General features: G+C 42.6%; 1 protein-coding gene across 1 annotated transcript in view; it reads right to left on the bottom strand.

The window, feature by feature from the left end:
* Positions 1-4,251: 4,251 nt before the first annotated feature.
* Positions 4,252-26,401, bottom strand: part of FNDC7 (fibronectin type III domain containing 7) — a 32,029-nt gene continuing 9,879 nt past the window's right edge. Inside the window, exons 5-14 of the mRNA XM_061183880.1 lie at positions 22,214-22,468; positions 20,819-21,079; positions 18,409-18,666; positions 17,532-17,786; positions 15,623-15,880; positions 14,798-15,052; positions 13,244-13,498; positions 11,393-11,653; positions 7,974-8,003; positions 4,252-4,307 (exon numbers count right to left, since the gene is read on the bottom strand). Of these exons, the coding sequence (XP_061039863.1) occupies positions 4,276-4,307; positions 7,974-8,003; positions 11,393-11,653; positions 13,244-13,498; positions 14,798-15,052; positions 15,623-15,880; positions 17,532-17,786; positions 18,409-18,666; positions 20,819-21,079; positions 22,214-22,468 (2,120 nt within the window). The 3' untranslated portion in view covers positions 4,252-4,275. The remainder of the gene's footprint in view (positions 4,308-7,973; positions 8,004-11,392; positions 11,654-13,243; positions 13,499-14,797; positions 15,053-15,622; positions 15,881-17,531; positions 17,787-18,408; positions 18,667-20,818; positions 21,080-22,213; positions 22,469-26,401) is intronic.

Below are 26,401 nucleotides of genomic sequence, written 5' to 3' on the forward strand. Positions count from 1 at the left end.
ATGCTTCTTTTAAGACTTGAAATCAAAGCAATCATAGGGGAATTCCCGGGCGGTCCAATGGTTAGAACTCCCCGCTTTCACTGCTGAGGGAGTGGATTCAATCCCTGGTCCGGGAACTAAGACGCCGCAAGCTGCGTGATAAAAACAAAAACAAGTAGTCAATCATGAATTAAAAGAGTTTAGTTGCTGAGAACCGCTCCCCCCAACTGTAACATAACCATCGTATACTGGTGGAAAGTAGACTTTCCCACCCCATTTGCAAAGAACCAATGGTTCAAGTCGGTCACATAGGGAAGTGCAAATGGTTAGTCACTACTAGTAATAACAATGGCTAACATTTACTGAGGGCTTACTATATGCCAGGCACCACGCTAAGTGGATTCTCTCATTGATCCTCAAAGCAACCCTTACAGACAAGGAACCTAAGGCTTAGTGAAGTTAAGTAACTTGCCAAGGATGCACAGCTAGTGGTGCAGTGGGAACGAGAAATCAGGCTTGAGCTACACAGAAAGCAATAGGGCAGTCTGTGGGATAACTGGCAATTTTTGCTTTTTAGCTTTTTAGGAGAGAGAAGGAGAATGAAGAATAAAAACAGCCATAAAATGCGTTCAAGCAAAACCTATGGCATGAATGGTTTTTCCATGCAAGTCTTGTATGGGCCAAGCTGGAGCTCTGGCCTCTTTCAAAAGTATTTTGAATGGACTTAGGTGGTCAGAATTTTAAACAAATGCACACATTACTTTCCTCTCCCTTTTCAATTTTAAATCAGATTCTACTTAGTATACCCGGGTTGAGGCCCCAGGGATAAGAAAAAGACAAAGTACAGACTCACCTTCTAAAATGGAGCTCTTTGCCCTAGAGGGTCAAACCAAGACAGAAGAGTGATGTGGGTGGAAGTGCCTCCATCCTCTACCCTTGAGGAGAATGACCAGGTGCCATGGGATAACATAGAAAGGCCCTTCTGGGTTGGAAGTTTGACTTGGGTCACATGGGGTATAGCTGTGACTCATGCCCCTGAAGGCCAGATTCCAAGGTGGCAGTGTGAAATAGTGGAGCAAATGTGGGTGTTAGCAGCATATCGACATGGGTCCACAAACCCTGGCTTTGCCTCTAATTAGCAGTGACTTGAAACACTCCAGTGTCATTGCATTTATTTGTTGAATATGAGTATAATCTCTCAAACTTCACAACAACCCAACAAGATGATAATCTTTATTGCCGTTTTACAGATGTGAAAACAGATTCAGAGAAGTTAAATCACGTAAGACCTCAAGATGGCTCCAAAACCATTGCCCTTTCCGTCGTACCACATTGCCTAACCTCACTTGCTCCCCTAGTTTCACATAACCTCCCTGAGCTGTCTCTCTAGTCTCCTTTAGTTGTTTTGCCTAAACAGATTGAACAAGGAATTTGAATTCCCTGAACACGACACAGCAGAATGGAAGGTAAAATCCACCAACGCTGGTCAGAGATGAAAAATCTGCTTTGCTTAATTTGTAGAGCTGATAAATACCTACAATGATCGAGGGCTGAATGTAAAAGCTCTTGAGTTAGGGCAGATCACTCTCTCACCATCCTATTCCCAGGTCTTCTTCTCTAATAATTTATCACTTAATCATGATAACCCAGAGAAATATTTTCCATAAAAATATCATGGATTAGCAGGTCTGATCAATGGCCCCCTGATAATTTGTGTTTCAACTGGTTAGCTGTGAGAACATGGATGAATTCCTTGACCTTTCTGGGTCTCATTTTTGTTATATGTATAAAGGAATAATATTATTATCTAGCTCACAGGGTTGTTATGAGAATGAAATGAGTATGTGAAAAGCACTTAGAAGCACGTAGTATGTGCTACGTCCATGTTTTGATTTTATGTTCACCCAGTGGGGACCACATTGTCTTCTGTGGAATTCTGACCAAAGCAGCCCAGACTTAGATGCCTAGCTAAGTAGACAGGCCATTTCATTTTCTGTGTTCTGGTATTTATAGGGTATGAGTGTACTGGTCCCAGCCCCCTGGTGTCCTAGAACCAGGGATCCTGGCCTTCCATTTGGCCTTTGCCCTCGGCTCTTTGGCTGTTCCAGTCAGCCATGGACATAACTCTTTTCAGAGGGCACACCCTGCCAGCAACCGGGCTCAGCACGCAGTCTCACATGGGCTCTGAACCACAGCCCAGAACGCTGCCCCAGTTCATGGTTGCCCTCACAGGGCATGGACCCACTCTGAACCCTCCAGATCTTCTCACCAATCTTTCCTCACATGCCACAGCCCTCTAACTACTGTTAAGTTAATTAAACAAGGAGGCCATTAGACTGAGGTCGTTCTCATACCTTAGCCGCCTTCGTAAGCAAACAAAAACCTAAGTCTGTAAGGGTCTCGAGGTTAAGAAATCAAAATCTAAGGACAACCAATCACAAACAGCCAACTAGGGTTTCCCAAATAAGGCAACCACTATAGCTATATAGCTATTGGCCATAGCTTTAGAGCTACTCAAATAATATCCTTGCTTTGCTTCTGCCTCTTCTCAATAAAAGCCCCACCACCACCAACCCCCGCCCCCAGCACCTGTCAGTGGAGCGCTCCTAACCATTTCTGTTTTGGTGCTGCTGAATTTGAATCAATTTCTGCTCAAATAAACTCTTAAAATTTTAATATGCCTCAGTTTATCTTTTAACACATCTCAGCTTCCCATCACTGAAATGTTGCTTCAAGGAAGAACTCACCAAGGCAAGCCTTTTAAGGTTCCCAAACCTGGCTGCATGTCAGAATCACTTGGTGAGTTTGTTAAAAATATAGACTCCCAGGCCTGGTCCCAAACCTGCTGGGTTAGAAACTCCAGGGGTGGTACCCGGAAATCTATATTAAGTAATGGGTTCCCCAATCGATGTCGATACACCTAGCCCAACTCCTGTTCAGACACTGGTATTTAGGAACAAAAGTGAACTAAAACTCGGCCTTCCTCTGTGTGTGCTCTGTGACAGCAAATTCCATTTTTCGGAAATGTGTGTCTTTGTCTATGTCCTTTTCAAGTGCAGTTGCTCTGGGGAGTATCTCTCATCAGTCTTATACAGAAAGGGAAAGCAGACATAGAAAAGGAAGTTTGCTGTTCCCTCCTAGTGTACCTCAAGGCTAATTCCACGCTCCAGTTCCCTCTGGGCAGAGTTTTATGGCTGTTCCTAACAACAGACGTTCTTAGTTCTACAGCTATGCTTCCGGGGAGTAAACACTTTAGTTACGTGTGTGTTACACAAGTCCTACTCGCACTATCTTTTAATAAGGTTACTGGCATTTGAAGGACAAAATTTTTTTAGGTACAACAGATTTATATTATATATCATTGCCTTTTCTCTCCAAAGATTCAAAAAAAAAAAGCAGTTAGAGTGTAAGCAGGGGATACAGCCAGCAAGACTGATGGTCCTTCCCTATGTCACTCTGCCACAGTTTGAGGCTCCGGTCTGGCTGTCCCTCCATCTGAAATATTTGCTTATTCAAAAACATGACCACAGTCCTTCCAGCAACAGGCCAACAGCTCTGCTTTCCCAGACACACACACAGAGGTCTCATCACACGATGCTTTGGCTTGGTGAAGGCTGCAAGTGGCTCAGCTTCCTCCTAACTTGAGCTGAGGGTGTTTGTTACTACAGGTGGCCCTGGCAGCTGCTGCTATCCAACCTCGGCCAAAGTCCTGGTGGAGGTTCGTCTTGGGTGAGCGCTGTCTATGTGTGGTGGCTTGATTTCGACTTCTCTGGGAGTGGACGTGTCCAGCTCTTGAATGGCTAGAGGCCCGCACGGCAAGTGCTGGGGTCGATGAAATGCTTATGAAGTGGGTGTGCTGAAGTCTGTAATATGTCTGGATGTGAAATCTCAAAGAATTTCTGCTAAGCAGAACTTTCACATTTCCAGGACTTTCCCAGTGTGCTGGCTCACTCTGGCAGCCTTCCAGAGGACTTTCTGGATTCATTTCTCTACTGAGTCCTCTCCGCAGCCGATCTTGAACTCCTGTGCAGGTGAGGACACACCTTCCTACAGGAAGTGGAGCTAGAGTGGTTCTTCTAAAGGCCAAAAGGGCTTGTCCTATCCTAGAGGCATTTTGTACTCTAATAGATCTTTTCCATCTCTAATCACACTAACAATTGAGGAAACTCTGAAAAAGATATGGGAAGAATTTTTTTAAAGCAAAGCCAAAAAAAAACACCTTTGCCTTTGAATCATACCATTTCAATTTAAGTTACTCACTAGTCAAGTCTCTGTTTTTATCCATGGTTCACTATGTCACTCCGCATTTCTCTTCCCTCTGTAAATCACTGAAAAGGCAAAGAAGGGAAGAAGTGAAATGCATTAAATTTGCATACATTTTCTTAAATTAAAAAGCCCTTAAATGTCTCTGAGGTTCAGATTACCATTTTGATTTGAAATGCTATTTTTGCAGCACTTCACAGAAAATAAACAGAAAATTAAGAGAATCTGAACTGTTCAAAGGGCAAGAAGAAACTGACCAGCAGGTTCTAACTAAGCAGGGTGTTCTCTCTCCTGCTTGATGAAATGAATCCTCCCCAAGAGTCTCTTTGAGCTCAGATTACTGACCCAGGACAAAGAACTTTCCTCTCCACCCCCAGGCCTTCTATTAATTGAGCTTACTTTGGGCCTGTCATTGTGTCCTACAATTTATATCTCCTTTAATCTTCATAACATCTTATGAGGAGTTTTTTCCAATTTTCAGATGAGGAAACCTACACTTAGAATTGAAGCAAGTTGCCTCAGGGTAAGGGATAGTGGCCAAATTTGAACCCAGATCTGTCTCTTAAAAAAAATCCATTCATGCTGTTGAAAAGCTTTAGGATAATCCAAGAGTCAAGCAAGACCAAAAGTCCTAGACAAAAAGATCCCCAAGGCTTCCCTTAGCATATCTGGAGGCCCCATGTCAGCCAGGGACCTCATCTGACTAGTCCTGTGTACAGAGAGGAGAAATGCTGAAATTGGAAGCAATTTAGAATCTCTCCCTTAATACAGTGAATTCTGTATGATGTAGAGGCCTCCAAATACTCATTTTTTGAGAGTCTTGCAGGATTTCTACAAGGATCTCCTTAAAGAGAGGGTCAGATCTCTTCAGGTTGAAGACTGAAACTTGCTAAGGAAGGGAGAAGCAACGATCAGGGCCAGCCCAGAGGGACAGAGGAAGGGGAGAGTAGTGACCTAGAGCAGTGTTTCTCAAACTTGGAGAGTCAGAATCACCTGGGAACCTGACAGAAACACGAAGACCCAGGTCTTACCCACGTCAGCAGGCCTAGTTCTCTACATCCTTTATTAGTTCTCCAAGAGATTCTGATGCACACCAGAGTTTGAACACTACTGTCTAAGCAGTGATCCTCAAACTTGAACATGCCTGTGAATCATCTGGGGATTTAGTAAATCTGGGTGGGGCCTAAGATTGTACGTTTTGAACAAGCGTTCTGGTGATGCTGATGAACAGCAAGGTTTAAGAGTAATGGTTTTCAAGCATTTAAAAAAAAAAGTACTGCGACTCTTTCTCTAACAAAATCTTAGGGAAGGGACTTCCCTGGTGGTCCAGTGGTTAGGACTCCGTGCTCCCAATGCAGGGGGCACGGGTTCAATCCCTGGTTGGGGAACTAAGATCCTGCATGCAGCATGGCGTGGCCAACAACAACAACAAAACAAAATCTTAGGGAAGACCAGAATACAATACCCCACTCCTCACCTCTTAGGGGCCCCCAAGACACTTCTACTACCCCTCTGTGGCTCAGGGGAAACACTGATTTAAAATGGCCATAATACTGGAAATAGTTTCCAAGAATGCAGGCCCAGGCCCATGTACATTTCACTGACGACCAGGGCTTATGGTCATTAGTACTTTGGGAGTTTTTTAAAGTAATTTTTTATAATTTAGAACTTTCCTCACAGTTTTTTTTTTTTTTTAACATCTTTATTGGAGTATAATTGCTTTACAGTGTTGTGTTAGTTTCTGCTGTATAACAAAGTGAAATCAAAAAGAGAAAAACAAAAACCGTATGCTAACACAGTTTGCTTTTAATAAGCCAGGTCTGTTTCCCTGTAGTCACTGGAAACAGAAACTCTTTAAAAATTAATAGAGATTATTCTTATTTCAGACCTGCAGGTGGGGCAAGAATTAGAAAGCATGTGTCCTGCTGTGCTCAGAGAAGTAGTAGACTGGGAGAGGAAATAGAGAACAGGCAGCGCAGAGAAGCATGTGTCCTGCCAGTGGAAGGAAGTGTCGGAGGGGAGCTGGCCCAGGCTGGGAGGCTGTCTGGTGGGCTTTACTGGTAGGAAGACTTCATTTCCACTCACACTCTCTGAAGTCAGCCATGTCTGATTGTGTGCATGTGTATGTGTGTTTACATGTCCCGTCTGTACTTTGGGGTTGATAATATTCCCTGGGGGTTTTCCCACGACCCCAAATCAAGCAGGCCTTCCTCGTGAAGCAGTACATGCTACTTATTGGGTCAGCACACACAGCTCTGTGTGGTCATCTCCGCGGCCCCAGCCAAGAGTAGCCTCTGTGGGGCACCCTGAATAGCCTAGGCAGGATCAGCCATGAGCACACCTGAGTGGCAGTGAGGGTTATCTTTACTCCAGCTGCCCTTTCAGCACCCCTTTTCCTCTGCTGGCCATGTCCACCCATGCAAACTGGAAGCAGACATCCTAGCTCTCTGCAGGCTGTTAACAGATTCCAACAGCTGACTACTAAAAGTGAGGTCAGGGGCTTCCCTGGTGGCGCAGTGGTTAAGAATCCGCCTGCCAATGCAGGGGACATGGGTTCGAGCCCTGGTCTGGGAAGATCCCACATGCCGCGGAGCAACTAAGCCCGTGCACCACGACTACTGAGCCTGTGCTCTAGAGCCCGTGAGCCACAACTACTGAGCCCACGTGCCACAGCTACTGAAGCCCGGGCGCCTAGAGCCTGTGTTCCGCAACAAGAGAAGCCACCGCAATGAGAAGCCCGCGCACCGCAACAAAGAGTAGCCCCCGCTCACCACAACTAGAGAAAGCCCGTATGCACCAACGAAGACCCAACGCAGCCAAAAATTAATTAATTAATTAATTTAAAAAAAAAAAAAAAAGTGAGGTCAGACCAGCAGTATCGGCGTCACCAGCATCACCCGGACCTTGTTCGTAGTGCAAAGTCTCAGATCTTTCCTACACCTACCAAATCAGAATCTGGTTTTAACAAGGCCCCAGGTGATTCGGATGCACAATAAGGTTTGAGAAGGTCTGCTCTAAAGCAGCAGTTCTCAGCCTTGGCTACACTTTAGAATCACCCAAAGAGCTCTTAGAAACCCTGATGCCCAGACTTTACCCCAAACCCATTAAATCAGATTTCCTGGGGATAGAGCCCAGGCATCAATTACTCTTAAGCTCTCAAAGTGACTCAGTGTATAGCAGGGTTGGAAACCACTCTCTGAAGTGAGGTATGAAGTGGCTGCCTCTCTGAAACATATTTACATTTTCCTGTGGGACCCTGGAAGACTGAAAAAATTTCAGAATCCAAAGGAGTTCATCTCCACTGGTGGAATCTGAGGGGAGACAATCTAATAGGGGAGAAAATGTTATGAGAGAGGAGAGCAAGGACCCCTCACATCACAGAATGAAAGCATTTGCCTTTCTCATTGAAGTCAGCTTTGTTTTTAACATTAATGGCTGCACGAGCCTTTGTTGTTGTTGTTGTTGTTTTTAAATTTATTTTGGCTGCACCAGGTCTTAGTTGCGGCACATAGGATCTTTGTTGCGGCATGCGGACTTAGTTGCAGCATGCACGCGAGATCTAGTTCCCCCACCAGGGATCAAACCTGGGCCCCCTGCATTGGGAGCGCAGAGTCTTACCCACTGAGCCACCAGGGAAGTCCCTGAAGAGTCAGCTTTGATCCTGACTTAAGTCACCTTAAAGAGCAACAAAAAAATTCCTTTCTACTGTATCCATGAGAAAAATGACTTACCCATTCCAAGTGTACTTCCAGAGCAGGTTACTGTAATAAATAAAAACACAACTATTTAAAATACATTTATTGATGTATTTGAGATGGTGAAGATATAATTTAAGAAAGAATAATAGGAAAGTGAACCAAAGAATGAATAAGAATCAGCTTAGGGGATAAGAGAAGGAGATACCTGCTAACAGTATGAACTTGGACAAGTTACTTGACTTTTCTGTGCCTCAGTTTATTTGTTAAGTGGTAAGAATAAGAATGCCAGCCTCGGACTTCCCTGGTGGCGCAGTGGTTAAGAATCTGCCTGCCAGTGCAGGGGACACGGGTTCGAGCCCTGGTCCGGGAAGATCCCACATGCTGCGGAGCAACTAAGCCCATGCGCCACAACTACTGAGCCTACGCTCTAGAGCCCACAAGCCACAACTACTGAAGCCCGCGCACCTAGAGCCCATGCTCCACAATAAGACAAGCCACCGTAATGAGAAGCCTGCGCACCGCAACAAAGAGTAGCCCCCGCTCGCCGCAACTAGAGAAAGCCCACACACAGCAATGAAGACCCAATGCAGCCAAAAAAAAAAAAAAAAAAAAGTCAACCTCATAGGGTTGTTATAAGGGTCAACTGAGTTAATACATGTAAAGCCCTTAGAATAGTGTCTGGCACACAGCACTCAATAAATATTAGTCATTATTATCATTTACAGTATCATCCTAATTATAGGATTAAGGCATCAATGATATTGGAGAAAAAACACACACACACATACACACACACACCCCCCAAAAAACAAAACCAAAAAACTTCCCCCAGATGCATGGTTTTTACTAGGGAGACAGAGCAAAGGTAGATTCCTTAACTTGAGTCTAGACACCCAACCCTTACTAAAGTGAAATGGCTACAGGCTTGAGATAACACCCCACCAAAGGTATTAGAGTTCCAACTAACAAACCATCAGAGGAATGACTCTCTAAGTTTTGAATTGTGAGTATGAAGTAGAAGAAAGAACAAAGACTTCCATCACTCACTTATTGGCTGTATAATCATAGACAAACACATACACTCTTTTATTCATTCTTTTTTAAATTTAAAATGTATTGGGCAACAGTTACATGCAAAGTACTGAGAGTCCAAGAGATTACCATTTAGCAGAAATAACACAAATTCAACTCACAGTAATATGGTGTGGTGAAGATAAGAGTGAGGTGGAGTCATAAAGGAGGGAGATAAACTCAGACTATGAGAATTGGAGAAGACTTCAGAAAGGAGGGGGAGTTTGGGCTGGTGGAGTTCCCTTGGTTGAGGTGGGGTGGAAATCCAGGCAAAGAGAGGAGTGCTGCATTACCTCAGAAACATGATGTGCCATGGTATGTGTGTGTGGCAAGGGCAGATGTGTGTGAATTGTTCCATGTGACTAGACTAGAGAATGGATTCTTCTCAGGAGAGACGTTGCGGAATGAACCTAGAATTGTACTGTCCAATACAGTAGCCACTTACCACATGTAGCTATGAGCATTCCAAATGTGGCTACTCTGAACTGAGATGTGCTGTATTAAATAAATGCACACAAGATTTTGAAGACTTAGTATAGAAAAAATATATAAAATTGTTATATTGATTCCATGTTGAAAAGTAGAATATTTTGGATATATTGGATTAAAATTAAAGTATACTATTAAATTAATTGCACCTATTTCTTTTTACCTTTTTAACATGGTTACTAGGAAATTTAAAATTTTCAAACTTGCATTAAATTTCTATTGGATAGTGCAGGTGTAGAAAGACAGATGGGGGACAGATTGTAAGGGACCTTAAATGCCATGCTCAGAGGATTGAATTTTATTCTATGGGGCAATAGAAAATTTCTGAGGATTTTGAAGCATGAAAGAAAGACAGTTGGGTCAGTGTCCTAGAATGACAACTCTGGCAATAGTATGAAGACTGGCAAGAGGGCAGGAGGACAGGACTGGTGTAGTAGTATAGGGGAGAGGTAGTAAGACCCTGAAATATTGAAGTAGCTATAGGAATGAAGAGAAGAAGTTGGATTTAGAAACCATCATGGAGTGAACAGGACAGGGCTGGGAGACTACTAAAACATGGAGGGTGAGGGAGAGGGAAGCTGACTCCTGGGTTTTCAGCTTGAGTACTTGAAACAAGGATGACAGAAGATCAAAAACTGCAGAATATCAGAAATTCCTTTTGGCCTTGAGGAGTTGAAATGCCTGGGTCATACCTCTAAGTAGAGATAACACATTTGCATATGGATTTAGAGGTTAGAAGAAGAGAAGGGTTGTAAGTAGAGATTTGGGAGCCTCTGAGTCTCAGTTTGCTCATTTATATATTGGAGATAATAAAATCTGTTGAACCTACCTCATAGAGTTATTTTGAGCATTCAGTGAAATATTGCATATGAAAATGCTTGATAAATTTCAAAACATTATGCAAATATAGTGAAGTATTTTTGTTGACCTGTAGGCTCTTCTTCCTAAGAGCTCATCCTCAGCCCAACAACCTATTCCTGGCCCTTCCCATAGGGCCATGCTTTGGGCCAGCTTGTCCTCTGGACAAGATAATGAAAAAGCAAGGAATCAGAGCATGACAACCAAGGACAGCAAGAACACCCCCTGAAGAGGACCGGGCCTGGTTCCATCACCAGGAGCCATCTGGAACCTTCTTGTCACCAACCCATAATTGGAAATTTTAGATCCTGGTTATTAGTAAAGTTTCTGAGCCAATATTTATTCCTCTTCTTGTGTTCACCTGCAAAGTTCTAGGGCTTCATCATCTCTTCATTTTATTTTATTTTAGAAATATATGAAAAATACATGATTATGCCCTGGGCAAGGTAGCAGAACGTGTTGGAATACAGAGCAGGAAAATTGCTAATGTTTTTCTGCCAGCTCTGGTGAGATGGCAGTGGCTGACATTCGTGTGTTTTGTGATCACAGACTGTCTGCCCACTTGTATTTCCAAACCTAGCTTATGATTTATAAATTTGTTTTTTTCTGGTCCTCTAACTCTCCCTCAGTCATAAGTCTGAATCTGTGCAAATAAAGGTTCAAGTTTCTTATTTCAAACATTCAGGTTGTTTGTCATTATCTCTAACACTATGTTACAAACCTATCCCCAAATCTCAAAGCAGAAAATCATTTTAAATCTGCTTTACTGTTTAAGCAGCAAGCATCTGGTCCTTTTTCTGAAGGAGAAAAGAGAGAGAGGGATGAGAGGAGTGTCTCCAAATCAAGTAATAATAAAGCATCACAATTCCAAAGAAGCTTGGGGTCCCCAGTAGCCAGAATCTGCCTGCAGGATGTACAAAATGTCACGCCCTCTTTGACCTTCCTACATAGCAAATAAGTGTGATTGTTCTGAGTCTTAATTCACAGATTGAGCTGAGGGCTAGTTTTAAATAAAGGGTCATAATTTGCCCTACCTGAATATATTTTTTTTGGACAGAAAGTAAGCTTCAGTCCTGTCTCAGCAACTGGGGAGACTATCACGGTATATACATCCCCGCAGGGTATCTTGGTGATATCACAGAAACTGAGGCCAGCGCTTGGGGCACACGTGAAAATGCCTTTGGAACCATAGAGGTCAGTGCTGTAATTGGCAGAGCCCCTGGAGGCCTGCCAGTAGATCCGGATGCCATTAGGGCCCAGCCTATATAATTTCACCCCCGAAGGGCAGCAGGAACCTGAAGGATAAAACAAACAAAAACAAACACATCACTATTCCACCATCACCACAAACCTGGCCTTTGTTACTATGGGGAAACAACATAAGTAGCCTACTCAATAATAAATGATTAGAGCAAGATTTGAGGGAGTATTCAAGTTCCTTCTGTGGTGGGTCACATGATTAGAAATCCATGTGTGAGGGTGAGGTGGGGCATGAGTTTTTAATAGAGAACAATGGTGAGGCCAAAAGTCCATGCTTGGCAGATATGTATTACATATGACTCAAACTTTATGAGTCAAATGCACAGAATTCTTGTCAAGATCCCTCATAATGCCTTATTTTCACATGATTTTAGTGGGATTCAATTTAAATATAATTAAGTGCATTCAGCATTAACTGAAAAGACCTATTTTGCTGAGCTGAGTAGCATGACGCCTGTCACTGGTCCACTCTTCATCCATGCTAGCTGACTGGGTACTTTTCCTTTCTCCTTTCCTGAATACCTTGAGCAGGTCACATATTAGGTGTCAAATGGTGGATTCCTCAGTAACTAAAATAAAAATGTTATTGTATAATAATAAAAAAAAATTCAGTTACAGATAGACTTCTTTGATTTATTCTTTAAAAAAAAAATGGTTTTTTACGTGTGAAGGTAAGCAATGGGCCATATTTCCAGAACTGGATATCAAGGTGAGAAATTAGGCAGCAAACCTAATGAAAGCTAATGGGCCAAAAGGAATGATAATCCAGCTTATGTATGTGTAGCACATTTTAAATGCTTTCATATCATGATCATTCCTATTTGTCTTACCAATGAGGAAACGGAATCAGAGAATAAGATAACGCAGTGCAGCTTAAGAAGCCAGGTCTTTAAACTCCTAGTTGAAGACTCACTCTACTGCCTTTGGGATGCCAAAATTATATTTCAACTCTCCCACCCCATGCCTCGGGGCAGATACAGCTAACTGGTCATCGTACTGTCTCCCATTAAGCCTGAGAAGCATCCTCAGAAGATTTTTTCAAAACAGTTCTCCAAGCAGCCACTTCAGTGGACTAGAATTACACCAGAGAAATCTTATTTGCTAACCCTGTACCGCTCCCTACTTCTCCCGCTATTTCCTAGTGGCTTGGTCTTTGTGAAGAACAAGATGCAATACTGTGCTCTGTTAACCTGTTGAAATAAGAAACCATAGAAGAAGGTGGAGTGGTTTAGAAGAGTGAGGTAGTAGCATAATAAGAAGAAGAAAGAAAAATTCAAGCCAAATAGAATGTGTGATCTAAATGCTTTCTGAAAACTCTGCCGGACTGAGTTACTCTGTGCTGCAGGTAGCTGGGTCATAGAAAAACCTACCCTTCTTTCAGAAAAAGTACACCTGAACCTTGTTACCAGGGGAGTTAATTCACCAACTACTAACAGAAGCCTCTGAACCTTTGAGGTCCTAAGTCAAGAGGAAAACTGTAAACATTTTAGAAAGTAATCTGAACTTACCATGCAAGCTCGGTGGAGATGCAGCATCTTTTAAAATGAGATGGAAAGGCTATATCTGGATCTATAATAGTCAAGGTCCTGTTGATACTCTAGAGCTAGAGGTTAGAATTCACTTACTCGAGGAATAACTTTGGTAGCCACAGTCCGCAGTCAACCCAGTGGCACTAATTGCTTTTAATGCCACTGTGTAATTGATGCCACATGTGATGCATCCCAGGAGGCAGTGGTTTTGATGGGTGTGACACTTAGACTGTCCAGTGTGTGACTCCAGAACTGTCACATAGGTTTGGGCACCGGTCCCAACAGTCCAGCTCACGTTGATTACCGATTGTGTGACCTGAGTTACTGTCAGACTGGCTGGACAGCACGGCACTTAAATGAGGAAAGAGAAAACATTGGGGATTTATTTCCAATGAGGGTTATTTGTGAAAACTAACCAAGTATGGTATTTTGCCTGTGTTTCATTCAATATCCTAAATTTCTCAAACCTTCAACTGTTAATCAAAATGTCCTTAATAACTGTAAATGGAATATAACCTTTAAAAATTGTGAATCACTATATTGTAACTTCTATGACATTGTACATCAACTATACTTCAATAAAAAGATAAATTAAAAAAAACTTTAAAAATTTTCTTTTGTTAAGTAAAATCTCATTCCCTCTGATACGTTATTTAACATCACTGTATATAGCACGTGCTTTCCCCAAGAATGCAGTGCAATAACTGGCTATGGGTAATGTGAGATTCTCCCCAATTTTTTTCAGGATAATTAAGAAACCCTTTGTTGTTCTCCAACTTTAACAATTCCAACTGCAAATTTTAAAGCAATGGTTGCATTCACCTTTTCTCCCAATATATCTTACATTTGCAATGAAATGTATTTTGCCTTTCTCATGCATTTCATAGTACACAGCTGATATAAAAGCTCAAAATATTCTTAGCCACCTAAGAGTACCACAACCAATTCTCAACTTTTCAAAGATCCATTATACAGGATATAGAATATCGGGAATCTTCCTGCGTATTTGGCATTGTCTCTATTCTGCCGCTCTTTACGTTTCAACTTATCTAGTCTAAAGTGCCATCTATCGTTGTATATAAGAGAAAATAATGTCCAAAGGCTTTAAGTAATTTGCTAAATTTCATTCACACACAATGCTATGAAGCAATAACAGCTTTCGTTTATCAAGCTCTTACTGTGCATCAGGCACGCTAAGCGCTCTGCAGCATAAATAACGTAATAGTCACAGCCACCTGATAAAGCCATTATCCCCTTCTAGCAATTAGGAAACTGAAACTCAGAAAGCATTTTTTAGAGAAAGATTCGAAAGGGCTGAACCAAAGAAATAAATAATAAACTAGCTCATTTGGTCACTTGTTAGTTGTTTTGGTAGATTGTGTCATGGGGGAATACGAATTCAAATAAATGTTTTTGCAGAGTCAATGTATTCCTCCATTGATGTTGGTATTTGAATATATTAGAGCCTTCAGATGATACTTTTACAGAACCTGTGTGAAAGTTTTCTAAGACGGGGGCTCTTTGAAAGGCCTCTCTGAGTTTAAAGTATTTCTATCACACTTAGGGTAAATCAAATAAGAAAGTTCATGTCCTAAAACAATTCCTAAGGACCCCACTGAAGTTGAGGTTCAGGCTGTGGTGGCTACATACCCGTTTCTAAGGGCACACTGTAGCTGGGCAGGCTCCGTCCTGCTGGTGTTTCAGCCACAGCGGTGACGGAGAACACTGAGCCGCAGGGCAAGCCCCACAAGGTGCAGGACTCTCCCGTGCTGCTGCACCGGTGCAGCCCTTTCTCTCCCTGGGCAGTCACCGTGTAAGTGGCCTCATCGTTAGTGGATCTCCAGTACACGTTAATCACGGAAAAGGCATCCTTCGAAACATTTTTGATTTCAGGACTGCAAGGAGCTGAGAGATTTTAGATTATGAATTGAAACAGTCAGAATCAAAAATATCACACGTGCCATTTGGTCTAAAACTGACCTTTCCCCCCGAAATGAGATCATTACTTTCGACCATACCATACATGTAGCGCAAATTCATAGAGCCTTTGTGTGGAAACCTGGTTGACATTGATGTATGGTATTGGGTTCCCATAGCGTCGGACTAATTGGAAAATGTTAAGGAGCCATTTGAACTCCAAAAGCAAAAGTAATTAGGACAAACATTTGTGGTCTTAACCTTCATGGTGTGAATACAGGCAGGTGCCCCAAAGGTAGGAGGAAGTGAATGGCTGAGCTAATCACTAGCAAAACCTTCCACTCTCCCCATGGTCTCCTATTTCCTTTTTGTCCTCTTTCCCTCTTCCACCTCCTCTTCTGCCTCTCCTTAGTAAGACAGGGGCTCTCAGGGTCACCACAACAGGGTGGCTAATGGTAGTTAGCCTTTTTACCGTTTTTTGCCGAATGCCCTTCCTGAGGGACATAGCTGGGGGGAGCCATTCTGACATCAGTGAATGAAAACTTTGCTGTATCATACCTGTGGTTATAAATTGGGAAGTACATGACGTATTGCTGCCCCGGACTTCACTGAAGGAATACACCGTGATGTTGTACTTGGTGTCACACTCTAGAGCAGAAAGGGTGCAAGCTGGAACAGTGTCATTGCACTCAACCACGCTGAACCCATCTACAGCCTTGGTTTCATAAAGTTCGGCACCACGGACGGGAGACCAGACGATCTCTACTCTGTCACTGGACACCAACACAGGGTTAATGTCACCAGGGCAACAGGGAGCTGAGAGCAGGAGCAGAGAGAGAGCGGAGGTCAGTGCAGGAGCCATGCTGTCAGAGTGGCCTTGAGTCCTGGCGTCTCCGTGCCCAGAGCCTCTGCACTACCCTCCTAAGTCACTGCAACAATCTCCTACGGGTCTGTCCAGCTCCAATCCTGGCCTAACACCCACTACGTAGAGGGTAAATTCTCTATGCATGACATGCAAGGTTATTACAAGCTCTACCCAGTCGATATGTCCAGCTGCCCCTCCCCCATCCCCTGCCCCACCAGACCCCTCAATTCCCACACGCGCTTTTATTTCCCTATGCCTCAAAGATTGTGTTCGTGCTACTGCAATGTGGTTCCCTTCTTCTGCCTGACAAAATCATGTTTAGTTTAACTTTAGATCCTATCAGTCTTTCCAGACACTAAACTAGATAAAACTAGGGGGCGGAGGAGGGGAAGAAGCCTTGTATTAGTAGATTTTAGAAGAGGCCCTACACTACCTCACAGACAAATTCTGACAAGTGTCTAACTCACATGGGGTTTCTCTGGAATGCTCTTGCCCCACCTACATTCCATCCATCCTTAAAGATCCAGTTCAAGGCCACTCCCTCCGGAAGACCCTCCTGTGCTCTTGAGACCTTATTGATAGCCTCTGACTCTAAATTCCAAAGGCACCAATTATTTGATTCCTTCATCTTGGTAAAAATGTAGGGGCCTAGGTTCGATCCCTGGTCAGGGAACTAGATCCCACAAGAATGCTGCAACTAAGAGTTCACATGCCACAATTAAGGAGCCCGCCTGCTGCAACTAAGACCAGGCACAACCAAATAAATAAATAAATAAATATTAAAAATGTATTGTTATTTATATAATTATATTATAGTATTCTTGTTTGTAAATATAGTTAATTAATTTTGTCACTCACTCCATTCATTCTTTAAAAATCGAGCATCTCCCATATGCCAGTCATACTATGATAAGCATTCAGGATGAAGAGATAAATAAAATACAATCCCTGCCCTTTGAAGACCCAAGCCTAGTGGAGAATAATAGTAACAATAATAATGATGCTAATAAAAATATTTGCATTGTGCTTTTCTCACATACAAAGACATTTTCATATTCATGTTCTCATTATTATTTGTCCCATTTTGCAGTAGCAGATACTAAGGAACTTAACAAGGTAGACATCATTATTCCCATTTTGCAAATGAGTTGGTGGTCAAGTTAGGACTTAAACCCAGGTGTCCTACTCCAAAGCCCTCCACACCATGTAGAATCTTTGCCATTGCATCCCTGTTTTCTGGGCTTGGGGAAAGAGTGAACTCTGAGACCTAAGTATCACCTCCCCTTCAGCCTCCAGCACAGGGCTGAACACTGAGTAGATCTTGGTGGAGGGTTCAACTTTTCAGAGCAAGCTTGAATAACAACACTCTTTCCCTTCTTTTCACTCCTAAACCTTGCATTCTTATTAAGCTTGAGTCCACGGAAGTCCAAATTCCCTAGTCTGGAAAGAATGTGAAAGAAAAGATTCACTTTCCATTCTTGGCCCTAGAATGGCTCCCAGGTGGTCTAGGTAAGTCAATAAGTGCAATGGATGATCCATTCTGCTGCTGAGTTTAGTGAACTCAGAACTCAACTCCCTTTACAAGCATCAAGTGCAACTCACCTGTGGTATAATTAAACACATCACCCAAAGGACTCTGTCCTGCCTTGTTATAGGCAAAAACACTAATAAAGTAAGTGAAGCCACACTCAGATAAGAAATTGCACTGGGTGAGGGAGGTGTTGCAGTGTACTTCCAAGCCATCGTCACTCTTCACAAAGGCCACATAGTAATCACCCAGATGCACACTGGACCAAGCCACAGACAGGTGGCCAGGGGGATCTTCTTGGATTGTCACCCTTCCAGGTGCACAAGCAACTAGGAAATGATAAATAATAAACAGTTGTGAGAGTACTGCAAGAGATTTTCTTTGCATCTTTGCATAGTAGCTCTTCACTAAATGTTAGTTCTCATCCCCAAAACACACAGATATTTCTAAATTGAAGCGTAGACCTCCACATATGTATCTCTTTGTCTCTTTGATGAGAATGAAAGTGGGAAGATATCTAAACACATATTCCAAACTATAGACATTCCATCTTTATCTTAAAAAAATAGCTCCCACCAGGCCTAGGTCTGTGAAACACGATGTAAATAAGAGATCACTATCTGTACTGCACAGCTAGAGTTGTGTATCACTCAAACTGGATCCTAGAATATTTACAACTTTACAAATGCAAAAGAAAATAAACTAATTAGTGAAAGATCTGGAATAGGAACCAGGTTTCCTAATTTTCAGTGTTTTTTCCAATGCACGAGATCTGGTTTCACTATCAACATTATTCAAACTCATCAGAATGTCCAACTCAACACTTTCATTTAGACCAGGCCTTCATTTTTGTTCTAGAGTGTTCTGGAACATTGTCATGTGATTATTTGTTTCCCTAATGGTAGTCACTTTGGCTTGCCAACCCCCCAGTGATCTGGGGGGTTTACATACCAGTTTTCAGGGTCACTGCTGAAATTGATCTGCCAGATCCAGCATCATTAGTTGCTAAAACTGAAATCAGGTACTCGGTTCCACACTGGAGAGAGGAGATGGTGCAGGAACTGAAAGTCGTACTACAGCTCAGCCTGGAAGAGTCACTCAAAGCCATCACGGTATAGTTGAAAGCTCCTTCTGTCGGTGCCCATGAAACAGATGCCTTCAGAGAACCACTATCAAAAGAGACTTGAATGTTGGCAGGAGCACGAGGACCTACATTTTTGAGAAACAATTAAGATTTTCGCAGTAACCTCAAGAACCCAAGTAAGATTTGGCCTAACAATATTGCAGAGCTTGGAGGATGGGGTACTCCAATCACATGATACTTGCAAGTGTACAAAGCATAAAACTGGGATTTAGGGTACCTGAGAACTGGTAACACATCTCCCATTAACTATGCAAACTCATAACTAGCTATATGACTTTGCCATGTTATTTAATCTTTTTGTTATTTATTTATTTTTCTCATCTGTAAAATAGATCCTAGCACATATAGGTGCTAAATAAACATTTTGAATGAATGAATGAGTGAATGCACCATTTGATAAGTGATAGAAATAATTAAATGAAGTTATAAATGTGAAGGGCTAAGAGGGCCATGTGGGTATATTATCAAGTGGTAGGTCAAATATTCTATTATAGATTGATGAAGTTAAACAGATTAGTTTCAACAACATTCCTTCTTTACTTTTGACACATGCTAAGACATGTAAGAGCTTTTAGGTCACAGCTGTTTACAGAAGAGCAGACTTTCTATTCTAAATCAAAGGGAAAAAAGGAAAGTATCAAGTGTGATGGTCACACAGGAAGGCAGTTTTTTAGCATCTCCAAAACGATTTCCTCTGCATTCTTAGAAATATGCCTTCCTTTCCTCAGGCTTATCCTCCTAAAAAAGCTTGAGGCCCTCAATAAATGTTTGTGGAGAGAAAGAATGAGTGAATGTCTTGGAAGAGGCCCAGAGAGACTGGTTTGTCACAGACATCCTGACTCACCAGGCCCATCATGAATCACCTTAGGGCCACCTTGCTCTGATTTCTACCTGGAGAAGTAATATAAAAGGCAAACCCTTCACTTCTCCCTACATTTCTGCTTCGGCCTATAGACAATGGGGCTTCCACTCCCCTCCAAAGTAGGAACTGTTGGAGAGAACATTTCTGGTTTCTTTCCACTTTCTCCTTGGTCCTCCCCAAGAGATGAAACTGCTAATCTGGTTGGTGAGTCCGGCATCTACTAGGCCATATTGTCAGAGGATGACTCACTCTGCCTCAAGAGAAGGAAAAATCCCTCTCCTTCCCTCTCTCTCCATCTCGTTCTTTTGGATCAGAGCAGCAGCTCAGTTTGGGCATCTAGTTATCACGCAGTAGGACGCCCTGGTCAGGTATCCTTGCAATGGGGATTGTGAGAACACAGACGATGCATCAGCTTCTCAGCCTACAGCTGGAGGAAAGGTGGTGGGAAGCCCCTCGTTGACCTCAGGCCCAAACTGAGGACTTTGGGAAATATATCTGAAATATTGATTCCCACCACGGCACAAAGTGCCATAACAGGAAGTTTGTTTTGTTTGTTGCTGTGCCTCTAGAGCAATGCCAGCTGAAAGTTGGGACACACTCATTAAATGTCTGCTGAATAAATTCTTGTTTGGCCCAGTTCTTTTTGTCTCTACTCTTGGTCTGAACCTATGAAGGGACAAGAGGTGACTGGTAAACCTAATAAGAATTATCTCCTGCTGTGTGATATTGAACATGTAAGCTGAAAATAAGTTGGCTCTGGGGGGGGTGGTGCCATGCGCTGTGCACTCTGAGCAGCATTTCTTTTTTTTTTTTCTTTTTTTAAGCAAGCATCTGCCTTTTTTGTTTTTTTTTTAAATTAATTAGTTTATTAATTTATTTATTTTTGGCTGTGTTGGGTCTTTGTTTCTGTGCGAGGGCTTTCTCTAGTTGCGGCAAGCGGGGGCCACTCTTCATCGCGGTGCGCGGGCCTCTCACTGTCGCGGCCTCTCTTGTTGCGGAGCACAGGCTCCAGACGCGCAGGCTCAGTAGTTGTGGCCCACGGACCTAGTTGCTCCGCGGCATGTAGGATCCTCCCAGACCAGGGCTCGAACGCGTGTGCCCTGCATTGGCAGGCAGATTCCCAACCACTGCACCTCCAAGGAAGCCCTGAGCAGCATTTCTTTACACGTGCCATAAGCATTTAAACCACTGAGGAGGAATTATCAGGACACTATAAATAAGCTCATAATCAATTTAAATAGCTGCTGCCAGCTGCTCTGTACTTACCACTTAACGCTGCTCTCAGTGACTGCAATGCACAGCCCTTCTCACTAATCAAAAAGGAGAAGGTTGGGACTGAGCTGCGAAGTCCTTACCTGTTCTCTGATTGCAGGTGGAGTCATCCCCAGGTGTTCCGCTGGCATTCCACGCATAGGCCTTTATGGTGTAGAGAGTCCCAGCGTTTAAACTGGTGAATGTCAAGGAGGTGTTGGTGGTATTCTCTTTCCATATTCTCCCCAAACCATTAGCTCGCATAATGGACACAGAAAATCCAGTTGCCATATATACGCTTTTCCACCGCACAAGAATAGAGTCTGGACTTGGAGAGCTTACTTGTAGAATTGGTGCAGCCAGCACTACAAAGACAAAAACCTGCGCATTTGTGTTATGAAAGTGCAAGAGAGGCTAATTCAAATTTAGGAATAGTAATTTGAGGTTGATTATCCATATTATAAAAAAATTATTTGCTTTGCAATAGGATTCATGGCAGAGTTCCATTAAACAATTGTTATTTAAATGTGTATTAATTACAGATGACTCAGCAGAGGAAGGGGGAACAGAGAAATTCTAACATTAGGCATACCTTCAACTGGAAGTTGGTAAGAAATTAGATAAAACCTCCCTGTAATCATATAATAAATCAATGGGGGGAATGATAGTTTATACTATTTTAACATGCATGCAACCTTTCAGAAATATGCCGAGGTACAACTTTATCAAATCAATTTAAGTCATGCTGATGACAAACTCTAAATGGTTTTATTTCAAACAAGTCAAAGTGCAGCAAAATCTCTTCTATGTGTTCTTTATTCCACATGGTCTTTATTGATAATTGAGGTTAAAAACAGAAATCCCTGGGCTTCCCTGGTGGCGCAGTGGTTGAGAATCCACCTGCCAATTCAGGAGACACGGGTTTGATCCCTGGTCCGGGAAGATCCCACAGGCTGCGGAGCAACTAAGCCCGTGCTCCACAACTACTGAGCCTGCACTCTAGAGTCCGCGAGCCACAACTACTGAGACCGTGTGCCACAACTACTGAAGCTCACACACGCTAGTGCCCATGCTCTGCAACGAGAAGCCACCTCAATGAGAAGCCTGCGCGCCGCAACGAAGAGTAGCCCCTGCTCTCCGCAACTAGAGAAAGCCCGCATGCAGCAACAAAGACTCAATGCAGCCAAAAATAAATAAATAAATTTATAAAACAAACACACAAAAAATGAAACAGAAATCCCTTTTTCAGAGATTTAAAAGCACGGATGCTTTTAAAGATGCCCAGAAATGGGTTTTATTTTCCAAAGCATCTGGAATTTACATACCACCTCCTCCACAGACATGTGAATTCCAAAAAAAAAGTCACTTGGTGGCTTTCACTTCTGAGCCCTGAATCATAGACATTCACATGATACAAAATTACATCATGCGTTTGCATCCTCAGTGTAATTGATGCAGGTCACAAGCGATTGCTCAACAGAGGATGAGCATCCAGCTACCTGTCTTTGCCTGTTTTGGAGGCGATGCCTGGCTTCTCCCAGCAGGACTGATGGATCTGATGGTGATTTGGTACAAGGTTGCAGCCTTCAGGCCCGTCACAGTGCCTGGGGAATTGGCCACCACGGTTTCAACGACAGTGTTCCCGTCTCTGGCCGTGAGGAGGTAACCGGTGGCCCCTGGCACTGTAGCCCATTCCACAGTGATACTGTTGCTGATTTTTGAATACGCCTGATCAATAGTGGGTATTTTGGGAGCTGAAAGAGATTTTGAAGGTGTACATTAGCTAGGGTACCTGTAAGGATTACTTCTTTCATCATTTTACTTTCAAACTAAGTCATTCTCATGTCATCCTTCAGACATAAACCTTGCCCTTATTTTCCAGATCAAGAAACAAACAAACAAACAAACAAAAAAACAGAGGAAAAGAAAGGCAAAGCTACTCTCCAGAAGAGAGCAAGAAAGCTCAAATCTCCCATTCAGGAATGGGACTTCAAAGAGGTTTTTCCCAGTTGCCTCTCGGATAATTTGCACTTTTTGTACTTTTAAAAGAGTTAACTAAGAGTAGGGAGTGATTTGGGAGAAGAACTCTGAGGGGAGGGAGAGAGTAACTGAGGGCTTCCATTCTGGAGGCTACTTCAGTCTGGCGTTCTGTGAATCCCCCGGCATGCTTTGTCATGGGTCTCCCCTTCCTGCCCCACCTCTATGCGACTCCGTCTCCAGCAAGGGTCCACCTCCATCCCCCACCTCTGTCGAGGCTGTGATTTCCACTCATGCACTTTGCACATTTTCCAAGTGGCATTTAATCTAATGGAGGAAGGGGGAGAATTGAGTTCTTTGCTTCATAATTGAGCGTACTGTCTTTAATATTATCAGAGTGTAACAATTTTCAGATTCTTCTATATAAAATAAAAATAAACTTTATTCTCTCCTTCTCTATCAAAACATCTGCCCCAGCCTAAGAATGAGATGCCAGGGTCCCTCCTCACCTGGGCCTGGCCATGGTTTGCCAGGAGGCCGTGAATGCTTATGTCATGAGTTTACACAAGGCATTCCTATACTTTGGGCATGGGGTAGAAGATACAACATGGTAATCAGATTTACTACTCTGCAAAACTCCACGGACTCAAAAATGCCCTGGGTGTAGGAGGTCCAAGTAGAAGAAAAGGTCAAACAAAAATATCTGGGTTTTAGGTTTGAAGCTGGCAATTGGTCTTTTATATTTAAAGTACTGCATTTGCTGGGTAAAATCACTATATGCCAAATTCAAAACTAAAGTGCAAAACAAAACTCTAGGGCAAAGAGGAGAAGTAAATACCGTCCAAATGTGTGATTTGTCAGTATCAACTCCCTCCCTCCAACAGACCCCAACCTGCAAAACCCCATGTGCGTGATACAGACAACTTCTCTTTCTGTACCCATAGCCCAGAAAGTTGGCTTTGGCAGCATCTCAGAAATAACCATGCTGCAAGAATGAACAAAGAGTCCACTGTGCACTGGCCAGACGTTCCTTCGACATCACCCAGGACTGTCTCCTTTGCCATCAAAAGAAAACTATGATGGTTATAAATGCTGGGGAAAAGTTGCAGGGGCTCATCTTAGCCATTTGCCAGCAGAAGCTGACTCTGCGGGAAGCGCCTATGTCCCCTCCCTGTTGTAGGATAGAAAGCCCCCACAGGGGTCTCACATTTATCCCTCCTACACACTCATCCCTTTTCTGCTCCCCCAGTTATTTGTTCTCTGTTAATGCCTTCTTTCCTCTAACTTTGCGGTGTCTCTCAATCCCTGCTGCTTCCTTTGTCCCCATTGTTCATCTTATCTCCTGTTAGCCAGTCCTGCTCATTGGAATGGACTAATTTCCTGGACAAATGACAACCAAACTAGACATTGTCGTGACAGTGCCTTCATGGAGTGGCTTGAAAGGCATCTAAAAGGCTGGCATGGCACCGGCTATCTCCCCACAGGCCTGTCAAGGGGCCTGAGGACTCCACAAAATTTGTCGTATCGAATTGAGCTGGGAGGGGCACATTTGCCCAGCATAGTAGTACATGAAGCCAGTATCAGCAGGATGAAACGCGGGGCTTCATGATGGGAAAATAGCAAAGGATTTGGATTTCAGAATGCTGGGTTTGAGCCCTGGCTCTGCCATTTACTTCTGTCTATGAACACGTACAAGTGATTTAACCTCTTCTAGTCTCAGTTTTCTTCCTTGAGTATATGGAATATTAATAATTCCTACATCTTTGAGTTTACTTTGAAATGTAAAATACTTACATCTTAAGATGGTAAAGATTAAGTAAAATAGTGAATGTAAGGGCACATTGAAAGGTAGGAAGGGTTAGTGTGTGTGTGTGTGTGTGTGTGTGTGTGTGTGAACCAGGACGAGCAATTTTGGGGTTTGGAAAAGCCTGACTGCATGGCATTGCCATGGAGTGGGTGCTGCCAGGGAAGGTGGGATTATGGAGACTCTGGGGTAAGCACAGGCTGGAGAGACAGATTGCCTGTTTACACATGGTTCTAGAGCAGGATCTGACCAGTAACAGCAATGAAAAAAGATCAACACCTCTGTACTATGTTTCCCTTAAAGACATGAGAAGATTGAGCAGGACGTGTAAGTCTCCATAAATCAGCAGCGGTTCTTCACTCTTTCTTTGTTCTGTATTTGGCCCGCTAACTGCACTGATGAAAGAGAAAAATTTATTCCCTAGATTTGCAATCAACCACTCTGATTAGTCAAAAATGAAACCCTTTGAGTCACAGCATCTGTGCATTCTACCAACTCAGAGATCTAAATTAGCCCATGTGGCCCCAGTGGCCAGACACAGATAAACAGCCGATGCCAGAGCCCAAAAAAGAATCAGAATACACACACCCCAAATGAAACCTCCTATACAGTATCAATAAAACACATCACATCTATTGAAAAGACAGGATGAATCAATTAACAGCATCACCAGTATATCAGTCTGCCCCATTCTTTCTCTCAAATAGTGTGGATAACGTGGGACTAAAAAGAGGCCCGTTCTGAGGGCTCAGTGTGTCCTGTGGTCCTGGGACCCTCTAAGAGACAGCAGAACTAGATTTTGTCCAATCGAAGGGCCACTGATTTTTTAAAAATAACTTTGTTTATGGCCAAATAGTCCTTCTCACAGCTTCCTGGTCAATCCTGAAGGTGTCTCAAGAATAAGTGAGTAAGCTACAAAAAAAGAAAATTACAGACCAATATCACTGATGAATATAGATGTAAAAATCCTCAACAAAATACTAGCAAACAGAATCCAACAACACATTAAAAGGATCATACACCACGATCAAGTGGGATTTATCCCAGGGATGCAAGGATTCTTCAATATACGCAAATCAATCAATGTGATACACCATATTAACAAATTGAAGAAGAAAAACCATATGATCATCTCAATAGATGCAGAAAAAGCTTTTGACAAAATTCAACACCCATTTATGATAAAAACTCTCCAGAAAGTGGGCATAGAGGGAACCTACCTCAACATAATAAAGGCCATATATGACAAACCCACAGCAAACATCATTCTCAACGGTGAAAAACTGAAAGCATTTCCTCTAAGATCAGGAACGAGACAAGGATGTCCACTCTCACCACTATTATTCAACATAGTTCTGGAGGTCCTAGCCATGGCAATCAGAGAAGAAAAAGAAATAAAAGGAATACAAATTGGAAAAGAAGAAGTAAAACTGTCACTGTTTGCAGATGACATGATACTATACATAGAGAATCCTAAAACTGCCACCAGAAAACTGCTAGAGCTAATTAATGAATTTGGTAAAGTTGCAGGATACAAAATTAATGCACAGAAATCTCTTGCATTCCTATATACTAATGATGAAAAATCTGAAAGAGAAATTATGGAAACACTCCCATTTACCATTGCAACAAAAAGAATAAAATACCTAGGAATAAACCTACCTAGGGAGACAAAAGACCTGTATGCAGAAAACTATAACACACTGATGAAAGAAATTAAAGATGATACCAACAGATGGAGAGATATACCATGTTCTTGGATTGGAAGAATCAATATTGTGAAAATGACTATACTACACAAAGAAATCTACAGATTCAATGCAATCCCTATCAAATTACCAATGGCATTTTTTACGGAGCTAGAACAAATCATCTTAAAATTTGTATGGAGACACAAAAGACCCCG

The sequence above is a fragment of the Eubalaena glacialis genome, chromosome 3 (genome assembly GCF_028564815.1).
Source record: "Eubalaena glacialis isolate mEubGla1 chromosome 3, mEubGla1.1.hap2.+ XY, whole genome shotgun sequence".
Lineage (NCBI taxonomy): Eukaryota > Metazoa > Chordata > Mammalia > Artiodactyla > Balaenidae > Eubalaena > Eubalaena glacialis.